The sequence below is a fragment of the Acomys russatus genome, chromosome X, assembly GCF_903995435.1.
Source record: "Acomys russatus chromosome X, mAcoRus1.1, whole genome shotgun sequence".
NCBI classification, from domain to species: Eukaryota; Metazoa; Chordata; class Mammalia; order Rodentia; family Muridae; genus Acomys; species Acomys russatus.
Window position 1 is genome coordinate 97,242,089 of NC_067169.1, and position 22,496 is coordinate 97,264,584.

The 22,496-nt window shown below is 42.8% G+C and overlaps 1 protein-coding gene and 1 pseudogene across 1 annotated transcript; one reads left to right on the forward strand and one right to left on the reverse strand.

The window, feature by feature from the left end:
• Nucleotides 1-7,229: 7,229 nt before the first annotated feature.
• LOC127185429 (igE-binding protein-like) lies at nucleotides 7,230-13,138 on the reverse strand. The gene is made up of 2 exons (XM_051141894.1): nucleotides 13,069-13,138; nucleotides 7,230-8,284 (listed from the first exon to the last, which is right to left on the reverse strand). The coding sequence occupies exons 1-2, from the start codon at nucleotides 13,136-13,138 to the stop codon at nucleotides 7,230-7,232; spliced, it is 1,125 nt and encodes a 374-aa protein (XP_050997851.1).
• On the forward strand, nucleotides 10,642-10,783 carry LOC127186110 (uncharacterized; annotated as a pseudogene).
• Nucleotides 13,139-22,496: the final 9,358 nt, after the last annotated feature.

Here is a 22,496-nt window from a genome sequence, read left to right on the forward strand (position 1 = left end):
GGGCATAGCTTTAAAGAAGACATTTGTACCATCCCCTCTAAGGCTCAGTGAGCATTATAGAAAAGGGGACAGGAAGGTTGTAATAGCTGGAAGATAAGGTGAAAGGGTACGGAATGCCATTCTCTAGGCTCCAATACAACTATTGCAGTTACTGACACACAGCTTAGTTGCCTGTACTGGGTTCAGACAAGACAAGCCCTATCAGTAAGTCAAGGAAAGGGAGAGGCTCACAGGACCTGACTCTTTACCCCTGAAATACTGGCTATTGAAAAGACTCTGGAAGAAGGGGAGCCAGCATCTTTAGTTACTTTAGCTACTGCTGAGTCCATCAGGCTTCAAGAGATACCTCAAATCCATGGTCGCACAAAAAGCCCTAGCTAATCCTAGTGCATGACAAAACAAACAGCCATGAATGCGCCAGAGAACTTCTGTGGGAAGATAGGAAGGTGAGAGATAAGACCGGTCAATATACATTGAGTACATGTGTACACAATCGTAAGCATTCATCTCAAAACTACCTTTGAAACTATCTTAAAAATTAACTTCTAAAAAGGCATTTAGCCACCGAGCAGTGGTGGAGAATGCCTTTAATCCCAGAACGCGGGATCTCTGTGAATTCAAGGCCAGTCTGGTCTACAAAGCAAGTCCAGAACAGCCAAGGCTATACAGAGAAACCCTGTTTCAAAAAAACGAAACAAAACGAAAAATGTATTTAGCCTCTTTTATATGTATAAGTGTGTGCCTGCACATATGCGTGTGTGCCACATGTGCTCCTGGGGCCTGCAGAGACCAGAGGAGGGCATCCTTTTCTGGATGAACTTACAGATGGTTGTGAACCACCATGTGTGTGCTAGGAACAGAACTCAAGACAGCGAGCCATCTCTCCAGCCCAGAAATGTCATTAATAATGATAAAAAGAAATAGCCTTGTCCCCTAAGAGAACGGCATGAGTCAGTTTTGTTGTTGTTGTTGTTTTGTCTCCCAGATTCTAATGAGAAATGACCCTGTCTCTGCAGAATACAAAACTGCTTTCATGTACAACACGTACATTCATAAAATGAGTTTTATGTGACTACAAAGTACAAACTTGTGTAAATGGATATTCCACAGAATGTAAAGTCACGGAATATGAGCGCTCCAAAGGTAGCCTAAAATGGCATCTTACAAAGAAGTAGGCTTCACAGCTCATGCTCTAATCACCTGACCCCTCCCCTTCAGTGTAGTTCTTTCTTTCTCTTTCTCTTTCTTCCTTCTCTTTTTTTTTGGGGGGGGGGGTTCAGCACAGGGTTTCTCTCTGTAGCCTTGGCTGTCCTGGACTCACTTTGTAGACGAGGCTGGCCTCAAACTCACAGAGATCCACCTGCCTCTGCCTCCCAAGTGCTGGGATAATAGCCGTGTGCCACCATGCCTGGCCCATTGTAGTACTCTTTAGGATGGTGGACGGCGGTCATAGGGTGATGGCATTGTGTTGACTGTTTTTGCTGTATATCTTAAAATATGTAAATCTAGAAGTGACTCATATCTTTACAGACATGAGTATAATAAAAGGCTTGGCTCTCCCTTCCCTTGCACGTAACCTTTCCAAGTCTTTAGAGTCTATCTAACCAGGTGTCAATTGTATCCGAGGCATGACTGATTGAGGATACAGTTATACTTTGACATGCTCTGAGTCATCCTCCCTGCTAGAGGCTGTTGCTATTTCTAAGGGAGGGTTCATTCTTGACAAATATCCTGTGTCCATGGAAAAATATAGAGTGACATGTCTCCACCACTATTTCTGTCATACAAAATAGTTTCATTGCCTTAAAAATCTTCTACGCTGTCCCTGTACATCTCCCTCACCAACTCCTCCTGGGCTAACTGATCATTTCCTCTCACACTCACTTAGCCTCTTCCACACTGTCGCACCGTTGAAGTCATAGAGTGTGTAGTCCTTTCAGGTTGGCATCTTATATGCAATACCATTTGTTTCAAGTTCTTCACATTGAATTTTAGTGCAAAAAAATAGTTCATTGTCTGGATTTTATTTATTCATTTACCAACTAAAGAGCACCTTGGTTGCTTCCAAGTTTTAGCAGTTATGTAAAACACTACCTTATGAGGTTATGTACGGTGGTATACATAGGCCTCCAATGCCACCACTTTGGAAGTGGCAACTGAAGCATCAGGGATCTTATAGTCATTTCCAAATACATAAAGAGTTAAAAAAAAAGAGTTCAAGACAGCCTGGATTGTATGTGATCCCTAGTCTCAAACAACAACAAAAAGAAATCCACTGCTATAAACATACATGCACAGTTTTTGTGTGGACATACTTTTCCAAATGCATGTGAGTAAATATCAAAGACCATGATTGCTGAGTTATATGATAGGACAGTGCTTAGTTTTAGAACAAACTGAAGGAGGCAAGCATAGTACCCTGGGACCTCCATTTGGTTATGAGGTATATATACAAGCCCTCATTTGTCAGATTGCCTTTGGCAGCCCTAGTTCCTCCACCTGAACACCCCTCTCCAAACATGAAATCTAGAAGCTTCAGACAACATGCACTCCTGTCTCTTAACAGTGGTATAAGTTTTCTACCCTGGTAGCAATCGAATTTGAATAGTTTCTACTCGGGTGTATTCTAAGCATATTTAAGTATAGGGAATGGAAGGCTCAACCCAACCTGAACTAGTTTTGGGTGTGTGCAAGGCAAAACTGAGTCCTATAGTAACATTGTAGGGAGAATCTTCTATTTCTAACCATGTATCTATGTATAATGGGGTATGCACATGATTAAACTCAGATGTATTATCGGAAGGGACACACTGTAGAAAGTTATTATATAACTTTATCTAGAAATCAAAATAGAGTCACCCGAACTATGTTCCTTAGTAGCCAACTCTTCCTTCTCTTGAACCCCATAAAAGGAAGCTCTGAACAATAATTGTGTCCCCTTGCAGCTGTGTGTGGTGGCGCACACCTATAATCCCAGTATTCGGCAGGCAGAAGGAGATGGATCATTATGAGTTCGAGGCCAGCCTGGTCTACAAAGTGACTCCAGGACAGCCAAGGCTGTTACACCGAGGAACTCTGTCTCAAAAAATCCCAATAATAATAATAATTGAGGCCCTTAGGTCTCCTCACCCATGTAGCCTGATACCAACCTTTTTAAAAATTAATTTTTAACTCTATGTTTGTGAGTGTTTTGCCAGCATTTATGTGTGTTAAGAAGAGGACATCAGATCCCCTGGAACTGGAGTTATAAACAGTTGTGAGCTGTCATGTGGGTGCTGGGAGCCAAATCTTGCTCTTGCGTAAGAGCACTAAGTGTTCCTAACTACTGTGCTATCTCAGTAGCAACTCCCCTACCATCTCAATTTTTAAAAAAATGTTTTTCGAGACAGGAATTCTTTGTGTAGTCCTGGCTGTCCTGGACTCACTTTGTAGACCAGGCTGGCCTTAGACTCACAAAGATCCGCCTGCCTCTGCCTCCCAAGTGCTAGGATTACAGGCGTGTGCCCCCCTGCCCTGCTGAAATCCTATTCTTAAATTATAATTACACGTATGTTTATGTGTCTATGTGAGGGCATGTGCAAAGACATGCAAGTGCCCTCAGAGGCCAAAAGCCATCAGATCACCTAGAATTGGAGTTATAGGAGATTGTGAACAGCCAGACATGGGTACTGGGAACCAAACTCAAGGCCTCTGCAAGAACAGCAAGCTTTCTAATATTTTTGGTTGCTAGCCCAGCCTTTAACGGCTGAGTCATCTCTCCAGCTCCAGCAAGCTTTTTTTGGTTCTTTTATGTGCGCGGGGGGGGGGGGGGTGTCTCGAGACAGGGTTTCTCTGTGTAGCCTTGGCTGTCCTGGACTCACTTTGTAGACCAGGCTGGCCTTGAACTCACAGAGATCCACCAGCCTCTGCCTCTAGAGTGCTGGGATTAAAGATGTGCGCCACCACACCCAGCTCCAGCAAGCTTTCTTAAGCACTGAGCCATCATCTCTCTGGCTCTATAATTTACAGCTCCTAGATTTTATTTAGATATATAAAATAATACATCTGTGTATGAAAGAGAGAGAGAGAAGGTGAAAGGGAGGGAAAGAGAGACAGAGTGATATGTGAAAGTAGAAAAAAATCTAAGGGGAGAAAATGGAAGAAAAGAGGGTCTAGGTTGAGGGAGGAGAAAAGGGATGGTAAGGACATATGGTAGAATGGACTCAACCATGTATATGTACATGCATATGTATATAGAGAGATCAGAACTTAGGAAAAGTCAGTGCCATGAAAAGCACACACATAAACAACAAACAAATACTTTTAAATGTTTTGCTTCGGGCAGGACTTTTGTGTAGGTTTTATGAGACAGGTTCTTCCACAGCCCTGATTGAGCTTGTGACTTGCTCTGCAGCTCAGGATGTCTTTGAACTCCTCCAGCCTGTCCCCACAATGTGCTGGTGGGACAACCGTGAGGCACCAAAACCATCTTAATATGTTTTGAAATTAATAAGTGTCAATGGGGAAAGCTATGTTGCAATAAATATTTCTCTACATGTTTGGGCACATGAAATCGTGGGCTATATTCTTTTTAAAAATTTATTTCATTATTTAAAGTATGTGTATCCACTAATACAGATACCATGGAGGCCAGAAGTGTCATCCCTTAGAGCCGAAATTACAGATGTTTGTGAGTCACCTGATGTGGGTACTTAGGAATTGAACTCAGGTCCTCTGGAAGAGCAGTATATGCTCTTAACCAGTGAGCCATCCATCCAAGCCCTGTGGGTTATATTCTAAGACGCAGTTTGTGAACCATAAAGCCTGAAGGTCTTCAGCTTCACTAGGTATCACTAAATTACTCTCCAAGACATTTTTGCCACCACATTTCACTCTATCATCAATGCTTTGTATTGTTGGCTTTTGTTTCTTCCACTCTAATGATGTAAGCTTGTACCTCGTCACTTCTCTCAATATTTTACTCTAAAAAATTTTAGGTGTAGACAAAATTTGAATGCAGGTGTTGACTACATACATATTCTGTCTTATTTGCTTCTGTACATAATCCCACTACACACAATACAGTTATCTTATTTTGTTCAATATTTCAAAAGGTAAATTATAGATATCAGTGGTGGGTTTTTGTTTTTGTTTTGTTTTGTTTTGTTTTGATTCAAGGTTTCACATATTCTGGCTGGTCTCATAGCAAAGGATGAGTTTGAACTTCTGATCATTAAATCTATGCCTTCCAAGTGTTATGGTTACAGGTGTGTGGTGTGCATCACTATTCCCAGTTTATACTGTGCTATGGTCAGGACCCATGGTTTTGTGAATGTTAGGCAAGTCCTCTACCAACTAGGCTATATTCTCAGCCCCCCTTTTTTCCCATTAAGATGCAACTATGCAACCCCGGCTACCCTGGAACTGTGACTCGCGTTACCGTCTCGCCAGCAAGAACGACGCTGCACACCAGGATCCTTCTGCAGTAAAGCTTTAATGCATCTTAAGAGGGAGAGCATAAGCTTACGACAAGTAAAATGGAGACCCCAAACAGCAGAAACCCATCCCTTATATAGGAAACTGTTCTCCGCTTAGGATGTGTCAGTCCCTGATTGGCTGTTACTCATCAGGCGATATGACGCCACGGGAGAGGCAGAGCACAAGTGGAAAGTTCCTTCGCACATGCGCAGATTACTTGTTTACCAGTTTGGGACACAGGATGTCAGTGCCATCTTGTAATGGCGAATGTGAGTGCGGCCTCTCACATCTCCCCCTTCTCTTTTAATTAAAGGCCTAACTAAAAGAATAGGTGAAAACTGGCGCCACATCGGGTTCGCAGCTCGCTACAGTTTGTTGTATGGGCAATGAGCTTAGAAAAAGGAAATGGTCCGATCAAGGCTGGAGCATGACTCTGGACCAACCGATCGAGGACCATTTTAGAGGTACCACTCAGCGCCGTCCCGCGTGCAATGGGCAATTTTCCCCGCGGGGTGCAACGGCCACTGGGTGCACGTAGATATAGGGTGCCTTTCGACGTGCAATGGCAACTAGGCCCAGTCGAGTGCAAAGGCCATGCAGAGAGAAGAAAGAGAGAAAGAAAACTCATTGCCCTTATTTAGGACTTAAAGGCTGCCCGCCAAGCCGCCGTCTCCCCCTATTCCTTTATTTAGGAAGCAATAAGACACCCATTAAAGAGAGTGGAGACAGAGGTAAATAGCTCATATTGCCGCAGAGCCATTTTACTGCAATGCCTCACTATGCAACTCTCCAGGGCTGCTGAAACTTACTCACTCCACCTCGTGCAATGAGCTGAGACTCTGAGGGTGCAGGAGCTGAGCAGCCAGCGACTTATTGCTTAAGCATGGATAGCCATATATCAGGGGAGGTCCCACTTTCTACTGCTGCAAGTGCTTGGGCAATAACCACCTTGTCTCTTTTTGTTTGAGCCCTGAGTTTACAGACCAACCATAGGGTCAACACTAACCCACAGCAGATCGCAGCTCCAAATAATCCAACCCCAACCCATTCCTTAAAGAAGGAGAAAGCTGAAGATATCCATGACGAAAGTCCCTCTGTAAGCGACAGATCCAGGCGTGTGGAATTAACTTGAATGATGGCAGTTCTTAATTCTCTTAATGTTTGCTCGAATTCTGTTGTCCAATTCGGCATCGGGAGTGGGAATGTTGACATGATCCCCCAGCGTTGTTCCCCCTTTGTTATTATCACTTGGGTCATCACCAGGCTGAGTATCAGCATCTTCTGGAACCGTCTGGATTTTTCTGGTAAGTCTTTCTGGTACCCAAAACGGATTGTCTTCATCCTGTGGAAAAACGCACACAGCTCCCCTGGATCTTATAAGAATAGGATCCGGTCCTTTCCATTTGTTACTCAGAACATCCTTCCATTTGACCATTTCTTTTGGCCTGCTGGGCTCTAAATAGTGTCTTTCTGCCGCAGTATGGCCTTTATCATCTAGATTTAAAAAATTTAGGGTAAAGAGTGCCATGGAAATGGCCACTCTTGGTACTGAGGGAAGAACGCTCTCTATTCCCCTTTTGAAATTGAGAAAACTCCTTTTGGACTAGAACATAAAATTTGAATCTCTGTAGAGTGTTGATTATCTACGATTCCAGGATACACTATTAAGCCTTGTAAGGTAAGTATGCCTCGACCCAGTATGAGGCCGACAGTTCCTTGAGGCAAAGGTGTAATGGTCTCTGTAGGAACTGGTTGGATATTCATTTGTGGCATTAGTAAGAAGTCGGAGGCGGCACGCAGGTCCACTCTTGTAGAGTGTCCTGAGCCGTGTCTCTGTTGTCCTCCTGGGCTTTGACAAACTGGTTCCCATATCTTTGAGGGCCCTGGGACCGAGGGCCCGACGGCCCGTTTTTTGGCGCATTTGTAGCCTGGCTGTTATTGACAGTTTGATTGTTAATAGGTGGGAGGAGTCTCCCCTGTACATCTCTCACCGAGCGGCATTGGCTAGTCTTATGATATCCTTTGCCACAACGGTTGCAGAGAGTCGGTGTTTCTCCCCTTCTGTTTGAGTTTTTGCAGTCCTTTTTAAAATGTCCAGGCTTGCCACAGTTATAGCAAGTCCTCTGGTTGGTTTTACCAGCAGGGCGTTTTTGAGACTGGAGGATAGCAGCTGCTAGGCCCGCATTAGTAAGCGGTCCTCCGAGGTCTCTACACACTCTGAGCCAATCTTGTAAGCCCTTATTTTTTCTAGGGGCTATGATGGCTCTGTACTCTTGAGTGGCTTGTTCAAATATCAACTGTTCAATAAAAGGTTCCACCTGCTCAACATCTCCAAAGATACGTCCTGCTGCTTCCGTCATTCTGGCCACAAAATCGGAAAACGATTCCTCAGGGCCCTGAATAATTTTTGTAAGGCGCCTATTAGCCTCCCCTTTTTTAGAAAGCGCTTTCCAGGCTTTAATAGCTATCTGTGAAATTTGAGCATAGGATCCCCAATGGTAATTTGTCTGATTCACAGTAAATTGACCTTGACCTGTCAACAAGTCAAAGGTCCAGTTTCTCTGTTCAGGAGTAAGGGCAAGAGCATTGGCCTGGGCTTGTGTTTGAGCGGCCTCATACCAGAGAGCCCTCCATTCCATGTATTGACCCATGTCTGGAAGTGCGGCTTTTGCTACCATCTGCCAATCAGAAGGAGTTAAGGTGCCAGTGCCAATTCTATCCAACATTACCAGGGTAAAATTTGCATTAACCCCGTATTTGCGGACAGACTCAGCCAATTCTTTAATTAGGTTATATTCGACGGGGGCATGTACCCATCCCCTGTTCTCTGTTTCAAAAACAGGAAAAAAATTGTGTAATTTTTTATGAATCTTTTCCGGCCAAAAGGAAAATCCAGACCGCAGTTCGTAGGGTGGAGGAGCGGTGGGTGTTACCCTACGAGAGGAGTTATGGGAGGGTTTTTTATTATTTCCTCGTTCATCTGGGTAGTATCTCTCCTCCTCATATTTGGCTGCCTCCTCCTCTAACTCTGCTTCTTCCTCTGAATCAAGAGCCTCATTGTCAGAGGCATTGGGGCTAGAGCTTGCAGAGCTATCAATATTTAATGCCTCAAGTTCCCTTAATGGGTAAAGTCCTTGTGATGTCCCTTCTGGGGAATCAGGGGACTGCACTCCTTTTACAGGAGGGTTCTTAGCTTCTTTCCTTTTACGGGTATCCCTTTTCTTGTGCGCACCCAACCTCTCACTACGTTCGGTTTCTGACATGCTATCCTGAACTTCCTCTAGGGCGACCTGTCCTTCCTCTACTGCCCTCTTGCAATTGTCATCCTCTAGGCAATTTTTTACAAGTAAAAAAATAAAAAATATCACTCCTAGAATTGGCCCAAGAAATTCAGAAATATGCATACCTCTCCGAACTTACCTATCCCTGCAGTTCTGAATCCTCCTTGAAGTCAAGGGGTCTCCGAAGGTGCTGACGATGGTGTGGTCAATTTCCCAGGTTTCGGCACCAGATGTGACTCGCGTTACCGTCTCGCCAGCAAGAACGACGCTGCACACACAGGATCCTTCTGCAGTAAAGCTTTAATGCATCTTAAGAGGGAGAGCATAAGCTTACGACAAGTAAAATGGAGACCCCAAACAGCAGAAACCCATCCCTTATATAGGAAACTGTTCTCCGCTTAGGATGTGTCAGTCCCTGATTGGCTGTTACTCATCAGGCGATATGACGCCACGGGAGAGGCAGAGCACAACAAGTGGAAAGTTCCTTCACACATGCGCAGATTACTTGTTTACCAGTTTGGGACACAGGATGTCAGCGCCATCTTGTAATGGCGAATGTGAGTGCGGCCTCTCACATGGAACCAACTGTTACCTGAGTACTAAGATTACAGGTATATGCCACTATACCAAATATCAGTATACTTTAGCCCTAAATACAAGTGTAAGATAACATTGGATGTAGTGATTTACACCTGCAATCCCAGCATTCCAGAGGCTGAGGCAGGAAGATCACAAGTTCAAGGCTGGCCTGGTCCATACCTTAAGATCTTAGTCCAGGGGCTAGAGAGATGGCTCAGTAGCGAGGAGCACTGGCTGTTCATCCAGAGGACCAGGGTTCAATTCCCAGCACCCATATAGTATCTCACAACTGTTTGTAACTCCAGTTCCAGAGGATTTGACATACTCATGCTGATATACATGAAATAATAATAAATTGAAAAGGGCTGGAGAGATGGCTCAGAGGTTAAGATCACTGACTGCGCTTCCAAAGGTCCTTAGTTCAATTGCCAGCAACCAGATGGCCTGCAGGTATACATGCAGGCAGAGCACTGTATACATAATAATAAATAAATACATCTTTTTAAAAATTGAAAAATATGCCGGGTGTGGTGGCGCACGCCTTTAATCCCAGCACTCGGGAGGCAGAGGCAGGCGGATCGCTGTGAGTTCGAGGCCAGCCTGCTCTACAAAGTGAGTCCAGGATGGCCAAGGCTACACAGAGAAACCCTGTCTCGAAAAAAAACAAAAAAACAAAAAAAATTGAAAAATATATTAAAGCTGGGCACAGTGGCTCTCGCCTGTAATCCCAGCACTTAGGGAGGCAGAGGCAGGCAGATCTTTCTGAGTTCAAGGCCAACGTGGCCTACAAAGCAAATCCAGGATAGTTAGAGCTACACAGGGAAACCCTGTCTCAAAAAAAAGTATTTTTTTTCAAAGATCTTATTCCAAACACACAAAAAAGAAGCTGGGAGTAGTGGCACACACCTTTAATCCCAGCACTCAGGAAGCAGAGGAGGATCTCTGTGAGTTCCAGGCCAGCCTGGTCTTCAAAGAGAGTGCCAGGACAGCCAAGGCTACACAGAGAAACCCTGTCTTAAAAAAAACAAACAAAAGTAACAACAAAAAGACAGATGTGGTAGAGCAAGCCTATAATCCAGCATGTAGGATTAGAGGCAGGAAGATCTGGGATTCAATGTCATCCTATAACATAATGAGGTTGAAGCCAGCCTGAGCTATATGAAATACTCTATATCTATATACTATTATACAGATATATAAAACTCATATCAATATCTATATATAATATAGATATATATATTTCATTGCTTCAAGAAAATTCCATAACTCTACTTCCATTGGACAACCACTATTTTGTTTTTATTTTAGCTTTTTGAAAATACTTATCACTTCTTGGCCTTTTGGCTAAGATCAAGTGTTGAATATACTTATAATTGTTATTTTTTGTTTTATATGTATGTATGCATGCATATATGTATGTATGTGTCTGAGTGTGGGTGTGTACATGCCCAAGGAGGCCAGAAGATGGTATCTGATCCTCGGGAGCTAGAGTTACATCAGTTGTGTGCAACCCATTTTGAGTCCTGGGAACCAAACCTAGGTCCTCTTGCAAGAGTAGTATGTACTCTTGAGTATTGAGTCTCTCTCTCTCTCTCTCTCTCTCTCTCTCTCTCTCTCTCTCTCTCTCTCTCTCACACACACACACACACACACACACACACACACACACACACACCCATCCCTTTTTGTTTTCTCGAGACAGCATCTCCTGTAGCCCAGATTGTCTTTGAACTTATTATATGATTGAAGCTACCTTTGAGTTCCTTCCTGACCTTCAAAGCTTATGCCCACTGAACACTGGGATTGCAGGCATGCACTCCCATCTTTCAGTTTTCTAGAAAATATTTTAGATAATATAGTGGTTTTTCTTTTCTGCTCTGGACACTGTATGCTGGTTTATGGATAGTTTCACTCAGAATAATATTTTCTGAGATTTGTCCACCTTGTCACCTCTGCCAGGAATTTGTTCCCCTTTACTGTTAAATAGAATCTCACAGGAAAATTCCAGTCTGTGTATCCAATTTTCCAAAGATGGGCACTGTCCTATTTTTAGTTTTTAGGCATTATGAATGAAGCTGTTTATCATTGCTTTTGTAAAAATCCATTTATTTCATGTGTGCGTTCATGTGTTTGGGCATGTGCACACCGCAGACTGTCTGCATGTACAAATCAGAGACCAACTTGTGAGAGCTGGGTCTCTCTTTCCACCATGTGGGTTCCAGGACTACATTCTGGCCATCAGGCTTGGCAGCAGGCTCCTTCATGCACTGAGCCATCTAGCTGGCCCATGCCATCATTCTTGTAACCCCTTTTGAGGATGTATACTTTCACTTCTCTTTGGTTTATTGTTTTAATTTGTATTTCCCTGCTTACTAGTAAGCCTGAACACATTTAATGGCATGCATATTTCATTCTGTGTATTTTCTATCCATACACTTTGCTCACTTTTGATTGGACTGTTTGTCTTCTAGCATTTTTATATTTTGAAGCTCTTATTCTGGATGCGACTCATAAGTCTCTGATATGTTGTGTATATCTTGTCCTTTTACTTTATGTATCTTTCTTATGCAGCATTTATTTATTTATTTTTTTTTTTTTTACTGTGTATACAGTGTTCTGCCTCCATGTATGTCTGCAGGCCAGAAGAGGGCATCAGATCTCATAGATGTTTGTGAGCCACCATTTGGTTAGTGGGAATTAAACTCAAGACCTCTGGAAGAGCAGCCAAGTGCTTTTATTTCTGAGCCATCTCTCCAGCCCCCACCTCTAGAATTTAAAATTTTTAAAGCATTCAAATATATATTTTTTCTTTTATAGTTTATACTTTATCTTATAACACAAGGTTTTTTGTTTTGTTTTTTTGTTTTGTTTTGTTTTGTTTTGTTTTGTTGGTTTTTCGAGACAGGGTTTCTCTGTGTAGCCTAGACAAGGTCTTTAAAGTCTGAGGTACATCCTTAATATTCTTTAAGGGCATATGAAGACTTTCTAAGGTGTTCAAACATATAGATGGCTTAGCCTAGTGTAGTAACACATAGTGATAATCCTACCATTAAGGAGTAGATGTAGGAGGATAGGGAGTTGAAAGACAGCCAGAGGTGCATAGTTCATTCAAGGCTAGACTGTTCTACATGAGACCCTAGCTCAAAAGAGAAAAACTATCTTGGATGCAGCTCAGTTGGCACAGTGCACACCCAGTATGCACAAGTCCATCCATTTGACTCCCATACTGCATAAAACTGGGTGTGGGGCTTCAGAGTTGGCTCAGCAAGGGATGGGTACTTGCTAACAAGCCTGAATCCCAAAGAGTGAAGGAGAGAACAGACACCAGCAAGGTCTCCTTTGACCTCTACACCTGCAAAATAGATAAATATTAAGAATCCAAACAAAAAATGGGCATGGTCGCATACCCTGACAGTGTCAAAACTTGGGAAGTGGAGACAGAAGGATCAAATGCTCTTGGTTGTCCTTAATATATAACACATTCAAGGCCAGCTTAGGTCATGGGACCCTGTTTCAAATGACAACAACAAAACAAGCAAACCAACAAACCAAAAACAAATATGGATAATTTTAAGGGATTTGATTTCTATATCCTCAATTTGCATGTCTATTCTGGTGGGGCTTTTGTTCATTTATCTGAGATGGTTTCATGTGACACAGGCTGGCCTTTAACTATGTAGCTGAGAATGACTTTGACAGACTGGTGTCACTGTGCATGAGTTTTGGAGGACTGGGCATAGAGCCAATGTACTGTACACGCTAGGAAAGCGCTCTACCACCTGAGCTGTATCCACAGTAGCCCCCACCACCACTTTCTCCATGTTTGCTCATGCCTGAAACTGAAATACCTCAAGAATGCCTGTATGGTGTCCCCATTCAAAGTTTCCTTTCCCATCCTTCTTTACCCAAGGGTGCCTGCATCCTTTCCCCACAAGCTTGAATCATGTTAAACCTCTTCAATAACCCTTGAAACAGATGTAAAGCCTCTGACAAACCAAGCAAAGGAACAAATCAATATATTGATGTTAAAGTGTACATGCTGTCAGGCCTAGTGGCAAATGTCCTTAATCCTAGCATCCGCAAACACGAGGCAGGAGGCTCAAGGGTTCAAGGCCAGCCTGTCAACTTCCCCATTTGTTTAAAATGTTTCACAATAACATATCAAAGGGATAAAGAACAAACAGTACTGGTGCCAGGAAAGCGTCCCAAGCCATAGTCTTCTGTCTTTCTCTGTTACTGAGAGGTAGTCCCATGGGAAACTAAGAGTGTGAGTAAGAAATACTGAAGGTGATAGAGCCTTGTTCCAGAAAACAATTTAATGCCAAGACTATACAACTTCTATTTTTGAATTCAGAAATGAGAACTGCAACCTGAGTTCCATCCCCGGGCCCTACACATTAGAAGATGAGAACCAACTTCCTCTGTCCTCTGGGTGGTCTTTCAAAGGTACCAGGTTTTGTTTCTAGCACCCATACACAGCTCACAACCATCTGTAACTTCAGTTGAGGGGATCCAAGGCCCATTTCTGCTCTCCTCAGGTAACAGGCATGCATATAATCCACAGACATACATCCAGGCATACATACACTGATACATGTATAATAAAAATAAATGTTTTTGATGATAATGATGATGATGATGATGATGATAAAAAAAGCTGTCCTCTGACCTTCATAAGACATGGCTGTAGAGCTGGCTAAGCTGCTAGGAGTGCTTGCTGCTCTGCCAGAGGAGCAGAGTTTGGTTCACAACCCGCACACCAGGTGGCTCACAACCTACCCTCTGGAGAGATCTGAAACCCCTTTCTGTCTTCTGGGAGTGCACCCATACACACATGAACTAAAATAAATCTGAAAAGCCCAGGGATTCACGCCTTTAATCCCAGCACTCAGGAGGCAGGGGCTGGTGGAAAATATCTTTTAAAACTTAATCTGGGAGCTAGAAAGATGGCTCTGCTGTTAAGAATACTGGCTGCTCTTCCAAAGGACCTAGGATTGAGGCCCAGCACACATATGAAAGCTAGTAACACCTATAACTCCGTTTCCAGGGGACCCCAGTCCTCTTCCAACCCCTGCAGGCCATTCATGCATATGGTATGTAGACATGCAGGACAAACACCCATACACATAAAATAAATAATAGATATTTAAAACATAATTTAAAAGTAAGCAAAATTTAATGAAAACCCACTTCATAAATAAGACAGTGATAGTCGTTTACAAAAGCTGTATAAATATACTTTCATTTGAATTGAAAATAGTCAGATTGTTGAAAATGATCTAACTCTCATTTGACAGGATTGTTTTTTGAACAGTAGAACTGATTCTGCCAATGAGATTGTATGATGAACTATTTCCATAATTTAATGAATGTATAGAAGCAGTTCCAAGGCAGTAATGAAAGTATATTCAAAGCACAAGGGAAGAGAGGAGCAGTTCATTTTAAACTCCACACTGGTAAAGATTGCATCAAACTTGCAATAGCTTATTTTCAACTCTTTCTGAATATATCAACTGACCTCTAAGTGAAAGAAAAGATAAGCATAACTCTCGGTCATTTAAAAAGCTTATTGGTACAGTTCCCAGAAACTGAAAAGAGCAAACAGCTTGAGGTAGTGAGTGACAACTATTTTGCAATTTCAGTGGTTTCCAAACATTTGCTTTCAACAAATCTAAGGGAAAATCTAATCAATCACATAGATTGCAAACTACCAATTCTGATATGTCTCATGTCTTTTGTGGTTTTTTTCAGCCAGAAGACTCACAAAGAGCTCAAATAACTGAATGGCATTGCCTTTACAACGCTTTATTTCCATTTTCGTATGTATTTAAACACCTTTCTTGAGGTATTATGTCTATTAAAAAATAGAAACAAGCAGAGCATGGAGACATGTGCCTTTAATCCCAGCACTTGGGAGGCAGAGACAGACTGATCGATGTGAGTTCAAGGCCAGCCTGGTCTACAAAGTGAGTCCTGGACAGCCAAGGCTACAAAGAAAAACCTTCTCTCAAACAAACACACAAACAAACAAAAAAGAAACAAAGGTGGGAGCTGGAGTAATGGCTCAGTGGTTAAGAGCAATGGGTGGTCTTTCAAAGGTCCCAAGTTTTATTTCTAGCACCCATACATAGCTCACAACCATCTGTAACTTCAGTTGAGGGGATCCAAAGCCCACTTCTGCTCTCTACAGGTAACAGGCATGCATATGATCCACAGACATACATCCAGGCATACCTACACTGATACACATATAATAAAAATAAATATTTTTTGATGATGATGATGATGATAAAAATAAAAGCTGGTGCCAGGCGGTGGTGGCACACGCCTTTAATTCCAGCACTCAGGAGGCAAAGGCAGGTGGATCCCTGTGAGTTAGAGGTCAGCCTGGTCTACAAAGTGAGTCCAGGACAGTCAAGGCTACACAGAGAGACCCTGTCTGGAAAAATCAAAGAATAAATAAATAAAATCTGGGCATGGTGGTACATGTGCTATCACACCCAGAAAGATGCTGTCTTGGAAAAAATAAATAAACGCACTTACTGGTCTCTCAAAGGAATAGAGTTTATTACGGTCTCTGTGGGTACCAGCATATACATATTCTCTCTCTCTCTCTCTCTCTCTCTCTCTCTCTCTCTCTCTCTCTCTCTCTCTCTCTCTCTCTCTCTCTCACACACACACACACACATACACACACACACACACACTTTCAGTATTTAAAAAAAATCAAGAAATAGAATTGATGCTGGGCCGGGCAGTGGTGGCGCATGCCTTTAGTCCCAGCACTCGGGAGGCAGAGGCAGGTCGATCCCTGTGAGTTCGAGGCCAGCCTGGTCTACAAAGTGAGTCCAGGATAGCCAAGACTACACAGAGAAACCCTGTCTCGAAAAACCAAAAAAAAAAAAAAAAAAAAAAAAGAATTGATGCTGAATGCTTTCGCATTCTAACCACGAGTGGTACACATTTATTCCTATGTGGAAGAAAACAATGTCTAATAGCTAAAATTTCTGCTTGCTAGTATTTTCTAAAGTACTCTTATTCCAGGAAGTCTAATGTGTTCCAGGCTGGTATTGAACTCACAGTGTAGATGATGATGACCTTAGCTTCCTGATCCTCTTGTGTCCACATCTCAAGGGCAGAGATTCCAGGTATGTGTCACCATGGTGTTCTTTTTGTTGTTGTTGTTCTTTTTGGGGGGGTATTTTGGGGGGGTTTTGGTTTTTGGTTTTTTGAGACAGGGTTTCTCTGTGTAGCCTTGGCTGTCCTGGACTCGCTTTGTAGACCAGGCTGGCCTCGCTTTGTAGACCAGGCTGGCCTCGCTTTGTAGACCAGGCTGGCCTCGAACTCACAGCGATCTGCCTGACTCTGCCTCCCTAGTGTGGGATTAAAGGTGTGTGCCACCACTGCCTGGCTCCATGGTGTTCTAAAGAACCATTTTATATTCATTTTTTGCTGAAAAGAAATGTGATACGTGATCAGTAAAAGACTGCCCTCACTCTAGTTGCCATAACCAAATACTATAGACTAGGTGACTGAAACAAGACACAGTTATTGTCTCATAGCTGTAGAGGTTAGAGGTACAGGGCAAAGGTATGAGCACAAGCAGTGCCAGACAAAGGTGCTCTTCCTGATTGTGCAGTCTTTTAATCCCCATGTCCCCACATAAGATCATTTTACAAGGGCACCAATCCTACCCACACTCTCAGACCTCTCACTTAAACCTAATTATTTCCCAAAGGCCTTATAACCTAACAACCAGTGAGAATTATGCTTTCCAACATATAAATTTCTGTTATTTTGGTTTCTAGTTATTGTGAATACTGTTGCAGTTAATGTGAATGTTGAATGTAGATGACTTTTTATCATATTATGTCATTTTCATAGGATATACACCCAGTAGGTACACCCAGTGTGTTACACCCTGTAATTGCTAGATTGGATGGTAGTTATATTTTAAATTCTGTTAGGAACTTTCTTCTTGTTTCTTTCTTTCTTTCTTTCTTTCTTTCTTTCTTTCTTTCTTTCTTTCTTTTTCTGAGACAGAGTTTCTCTGTGTAGCCCTAACTGTCCTGAAACTCACTCAGTAGACCAGACTAGCCTCACAGATCCACCTGCCTCTTCCAGAATGCTAGAGTTAAAGGCATGCATTACTAGGGTTAGGCTGTTGTTGTTTTCTTGAGACAGTGTCTCTCAATATAGATCTGACTGTTCTGGAACTCACTCTGCAGATTAAGCTGGTCTGGAACTGATTATGTAGCCCTGGCTGGCCTTAAAGATGTACCAATCCTTCTTCCTCAGTTTTGCAAATGCTGGCATTAGAGACATGTGACCATGCTGCTATATTGTTTTCCACAATAACTGTGATAGTTAACATTTATACCAACTTTGTACAAAGGTTCTCTTTCTTTCCATCATCATCACTTGTTAAATTTGATTTTCTTTTCTGAAAAAGTGTCTCATGTACCTTTGGTTAGCCTCAAGTTCACTATGTAGCTATGTAGCTGCGGATGGTCTTGACCTCCTGATTGTCATGCACACATTACCCTAGTGCTGGCATTACTGGCATGTGTCACATGCTCTGTTTTCTTTGGTTTTTTGTTTGTTTATTTGTTTGTTTTTGTTTTTGTTTTTGTTTTTTTTGAGATAGGGGATTTCTATGTAGCCTTGACTGTCCTAGACTCGAGTTGTAGACCAGGCTGGCCTTGAACTCACAACAATTCCCCTGCCTCTGCCTCCCCAGTGCTGGGATTAAAGGCGTGCACCACCACCAGCTAATATTTTTTTTTAAACAACGGACTTTTGTTTGTTTGTTTTTCAAAACAGGGTTCCTCTGTGTAGCCTTGGCTGTCCTGGACTCACTTTGTAGACCAGGCTGGCCTTGAACTCACAGAGATTCACCTGCTTCTGCCTCCTCAGTGCTGGGCTTAAAGGTGTGTGCCACCACACCTGGCAAAACAACAGACTTTTAAGGGTATGAAGTGACAATCTCATTGTGGTTCTGATTGCATTTGCCTGAGTATTGGTGGTAGGAAATGTTTAAAAAAGATTTATTTATTACTATACAGTCTTCTGCCTGCTTGTATACCTACACAACAGAAGAGGGCACCAGATCTCATTATAGATAGTTGTGAGCCACGATGTGGTTGCTGGGAATTGAACTCGGGATCTTTGGAAGAACAGCCCATGCTCTTAACCTCTGAGCCATCTCTCCAGGCCAGAAGTTTTGTTTTGTTTTTTTGTTTGTTTTGTTTTGTTTTTGTTTTATTTTGGAGACAGGGTTTCTCTGTGTAGCCTTGGCTGTCCTGGACTCACTTTGTAGACCAGGCTGGCCTCGAACTTACAGAGATTCACCTGCTTCTGCCTCCTCAGTGCTGGGATTAAAGGCGTGCGCCACCATGTCCAGCTTCAGCCTGGAAGTTTTTTTCCACATAATTTTAGCCATGTTTTTGAGATAGGGTCTCACTACGTAGCCCTGCCTATCCTAGAACTCACTATATAGATAGACCAGGCTAGCTGCCAACTCACAGAGATCCACCTGCCTCTGCTTCTCAAGTGCTGGGATTAAAGACCTGTGCCTTTAGACATTCTTCTAATCTTTTTTTTTTTTTTTTTTTTTTTTTTGAGAAACTTCTATTTGGACATCTTTTACATTTTATAACTGAGTTGGTTTTTTTTTCACTATTGAAGATTTCTGTTTGTTCGGTGTTGAAAGGGAATCTTACTATGTAGCCCAGGCTGGCTTCCCGCTCACTGTCCTTTCACTTCAGGCTGCCAGGTGCTGGAATTACAGGCATGCTCAGCTTGAGAGCACGTCTTGGGAGCTGGAGAGATGGCTCAGTGGTTAAGAGTGCCGCCTGCTCTTCCAAAGGTCCTGAGTTCAACTCCCAGTAACCACATGGTGGCTCACAACCATCTGTAATGTGATATGGCGCCCTCTTCTGGCTTGCAGGAATACATGCAAGCAGAGCACTGTATACATAATAATAAATAAATAAATCTTAAAAAAAAAAAAAAAAAAAAAAAAAAAAGAGAGCACGTCTTTTAGAAACACTGCTACTCTCTATGCTAGGAGCCTCCCTGTTTCCAGGGTTACTACAAGTTTCCTAAGCACCTTTTCATTCCTTCTCTCAAATCGTTCACTATACTATGCTACTGCAGTGATTGTCTAAAAGCCAACCATGATTTAAAATTCTTTTTGATGGGCTAGGCATGGTGGTGGTTCAGGCTGTCAATCTCTGTACTTGGGAGGCTGAAGTTGCAGGATCACAAGTTAGAGCACAGCCTGTCCCAAACATAAAATACAACAAAACAAAGCATGAATCCATGCATTTTTTTGATGTTTTCTTTGCTGCAGAAATGTTCCTCTTTTTTTTTTAATAGTTTTTCTAGACAGGGTTTCTCTGTGTAACCGTGGTTGTCCTGGACTCACTTTATACACTAGACTGGCCTCAAACTCATAGAGATCCGCCTGCCTCTACCTCCTGAGTGCTGGGATTAAAGGTGTGCACCACTGTGCCTGGTTCCTGTAGAAGTATTTCTAAAACCTGACTGTACCATAAGCCAGCCATGTCTGGTGATATACTGGCCACTTGGAAGGCAGAAAGGTGGAACCCAGTCTAGGATATATGTATGTATGTATGTGTGTATATATATATATTTCAAAGCCAGCCTAGGAAACTTAGAGACGTCTTGTCTCAATTTTTAAAAAAGTTTAATTTAATAGTGTGTGTGTGTGTGTGTGTGTGTGTGTGTGTGAGAGAGAGAGAGAGAGAGAGAGAGAGAGAGAAGATAACTTTGGGAGTCAGCTCTCTCCACTATGGGATCAGAATAGGGATTGAACTCAAATCATCAGGCTTGCATGGCAAGCAATTACACATTTTTATTTTTTTGTTTATGAGAGTTTTGTCTGTGTGTATGTATGTATGGGCATCATGTGCATACAGTGCCCATGGGGGCCAGAAGAGGGAGCCAAAACACCTGGGACTGCAGTGAAGATTGTTGTGATGGAGGTAGGATGCATGTGCTTTCTGAAATCAAACTCAGGGCTTCTACAAGAGGAGTAAGTGCTCTTAACTGCTGAGTTATGGGAAAATGTTGGTCCTATTTGTTTTTGTTTTGTTTTGTTGTTCTGCTTTATGAGACAGGGCTTCACATAGGCCAGGCTTACCTTGAACTCTTCATCTTCCTGTCTCCATCTCCTAAATGCTATGATGGCTCACACCTGTTTTATATGATGCTGGTACAAGCATTCTACCAACTAAACTATATTTCATGCCCAGGTATTCTTTTTATTCATGTTCTGATCCTAAACCTACAAGAATGCCAAGCATGCACAATGTCTCAAGATAGGGTCCCTCTAAAGCCTTCTAGCACTCATCTATCTAAGCCCATCCCTGCAATGACTTCTCTCTGGTGGAGCCAAAAAGAAGGGTCCCCAGTGCAGGTCAAAACAGACTCACCAGACTTCAGCATTAATTTGTTTTCCAATATAGGGTCTCATGTAGCACAAGATGGCCTCAAACTTGCTATATAGCCAAGGCTGGTTATAAGCACTTTTTTGTTGTTCTGTTGTGGGTTTTTTTTTTTCTTTTTCTTTTTTGGTTTTTTGAGACAGGGTCTCTCTGTCTTGGCTGTCCTGGACTAACTTTGTAGACTAGGCTGGCCTTGAACTCACAGCGATCCGCCTGCCTCCGCCTCCCGAGTGCTGGGATTAAAGGCGTGTGCCACCACTGCCCGGCATTTTGTTTTGTTTTGTTTTGTTTTTTGTTTTCAAGACAGGGTTTCACTATGAAGCTCTAGCTGTCCTGAATTTCACTGTGTAGACCAGGCTGGCCTTGAAGTTACAGAGATCTGTCTGCTTCTGCCTCCCAGAGTGTTAGGATTACAGGTGTGTGCCACTAAGATGGGCTGTGCCTCTGTTCCCCTCCATCCCCCGAGACAGGGTCTCTCTGTGTAGCCTTGGCTGTCCTAGACTCACCTTGTAAACCAGGCTGGCCTCGAACTCACATTGATCCACCCGCCTCTGCTTCATGAGTGCTGGGATCACAGGCATGCGCCATCACACCGGGCTTGGACTGTGCCTCTGAACTCTTGAATTCTGTTCCCCAAGTGCTAAGAATGTAGCTGTGCTGCCTCACAGCTTGCTAACACTTCTGTCCTGAAAGAAAACTAAGAATTAGGTAAATGAAGCAATAGGACAGAAGAAGTTTTTTTTTTTTTTTTTGGTTTTTCAAGACAGGGTTTCTCTGTAACAGCTCTGGCTGTCCTGGAACTCGCTGTGTAGACCCGGCTGGCCTCGAACTCACAGAGATCCGCCTGCCTCTGCCTCCCAAGTACTGGGATTAAAGGCGTGTGCCACCACTGCCCAGCTAGGACAGAAGCTTTTAAGCTGATAAGTCAAAACAGAAGAAGGCACAGAAACAGCAGAAATCCTGTGTCCACGGGAATGGTAGTTAATGCCTCATGGCTGGAATGGACTCGCTAATATGCAGAGTGTGTTACTGTGCTCCTACTATATTGACTGTGTTACATGGTGATAACCAAACTGGCATCTGGCTCTTGTCAGACAGTGGGCTGTGCCCAGAGTCCAGTTAGCCCAGTTTTACTGAGAATCTGAGCCTCTCGGAAGCACGCTCTCAGTATCTGATCACATTCCTCCTTCTGTGCTCATCACTCTGCTTTGCCTCCAGCAAGAATTCCCCTAGATTTGACATTTCCTCCTGGTAGTTTTCCATTTGTTGCCCCCTATCTTTTCCCTTGGCTATGCATTGCTATTATTCATTGCTATGTTTGAAGCTGAGCCTAACTTCCTTCCTCTGCAGCAAAATCTCATTGTGGCTTGTGGCGGTCACTATACTCACTACAACAGAGCCTTAAAAAAAAGAAAAAAAAGATATCGTGAAAAGTATTTTAACAAGAGACAATGATCACATTTGTTTTTCATGTAGCCCTATGGGGGCCTCATTTGCTAACAGCATTTTACAGAATCGAATACTAGATTTTTTTATGTGTGATTATCATATTTTAATACTCAGTGAGATATTTTTCTGTCATGCCTACAACAAAGAAATGCATAAAGTTGGATTCAAAATGTAAAAGGGCTGAGTGGGAGGGAGAATGAAAAGGGAAGTAGAGGGTCTCTTAGTCCATCTGAGCTGCCACACAGAAGTACCAGATACA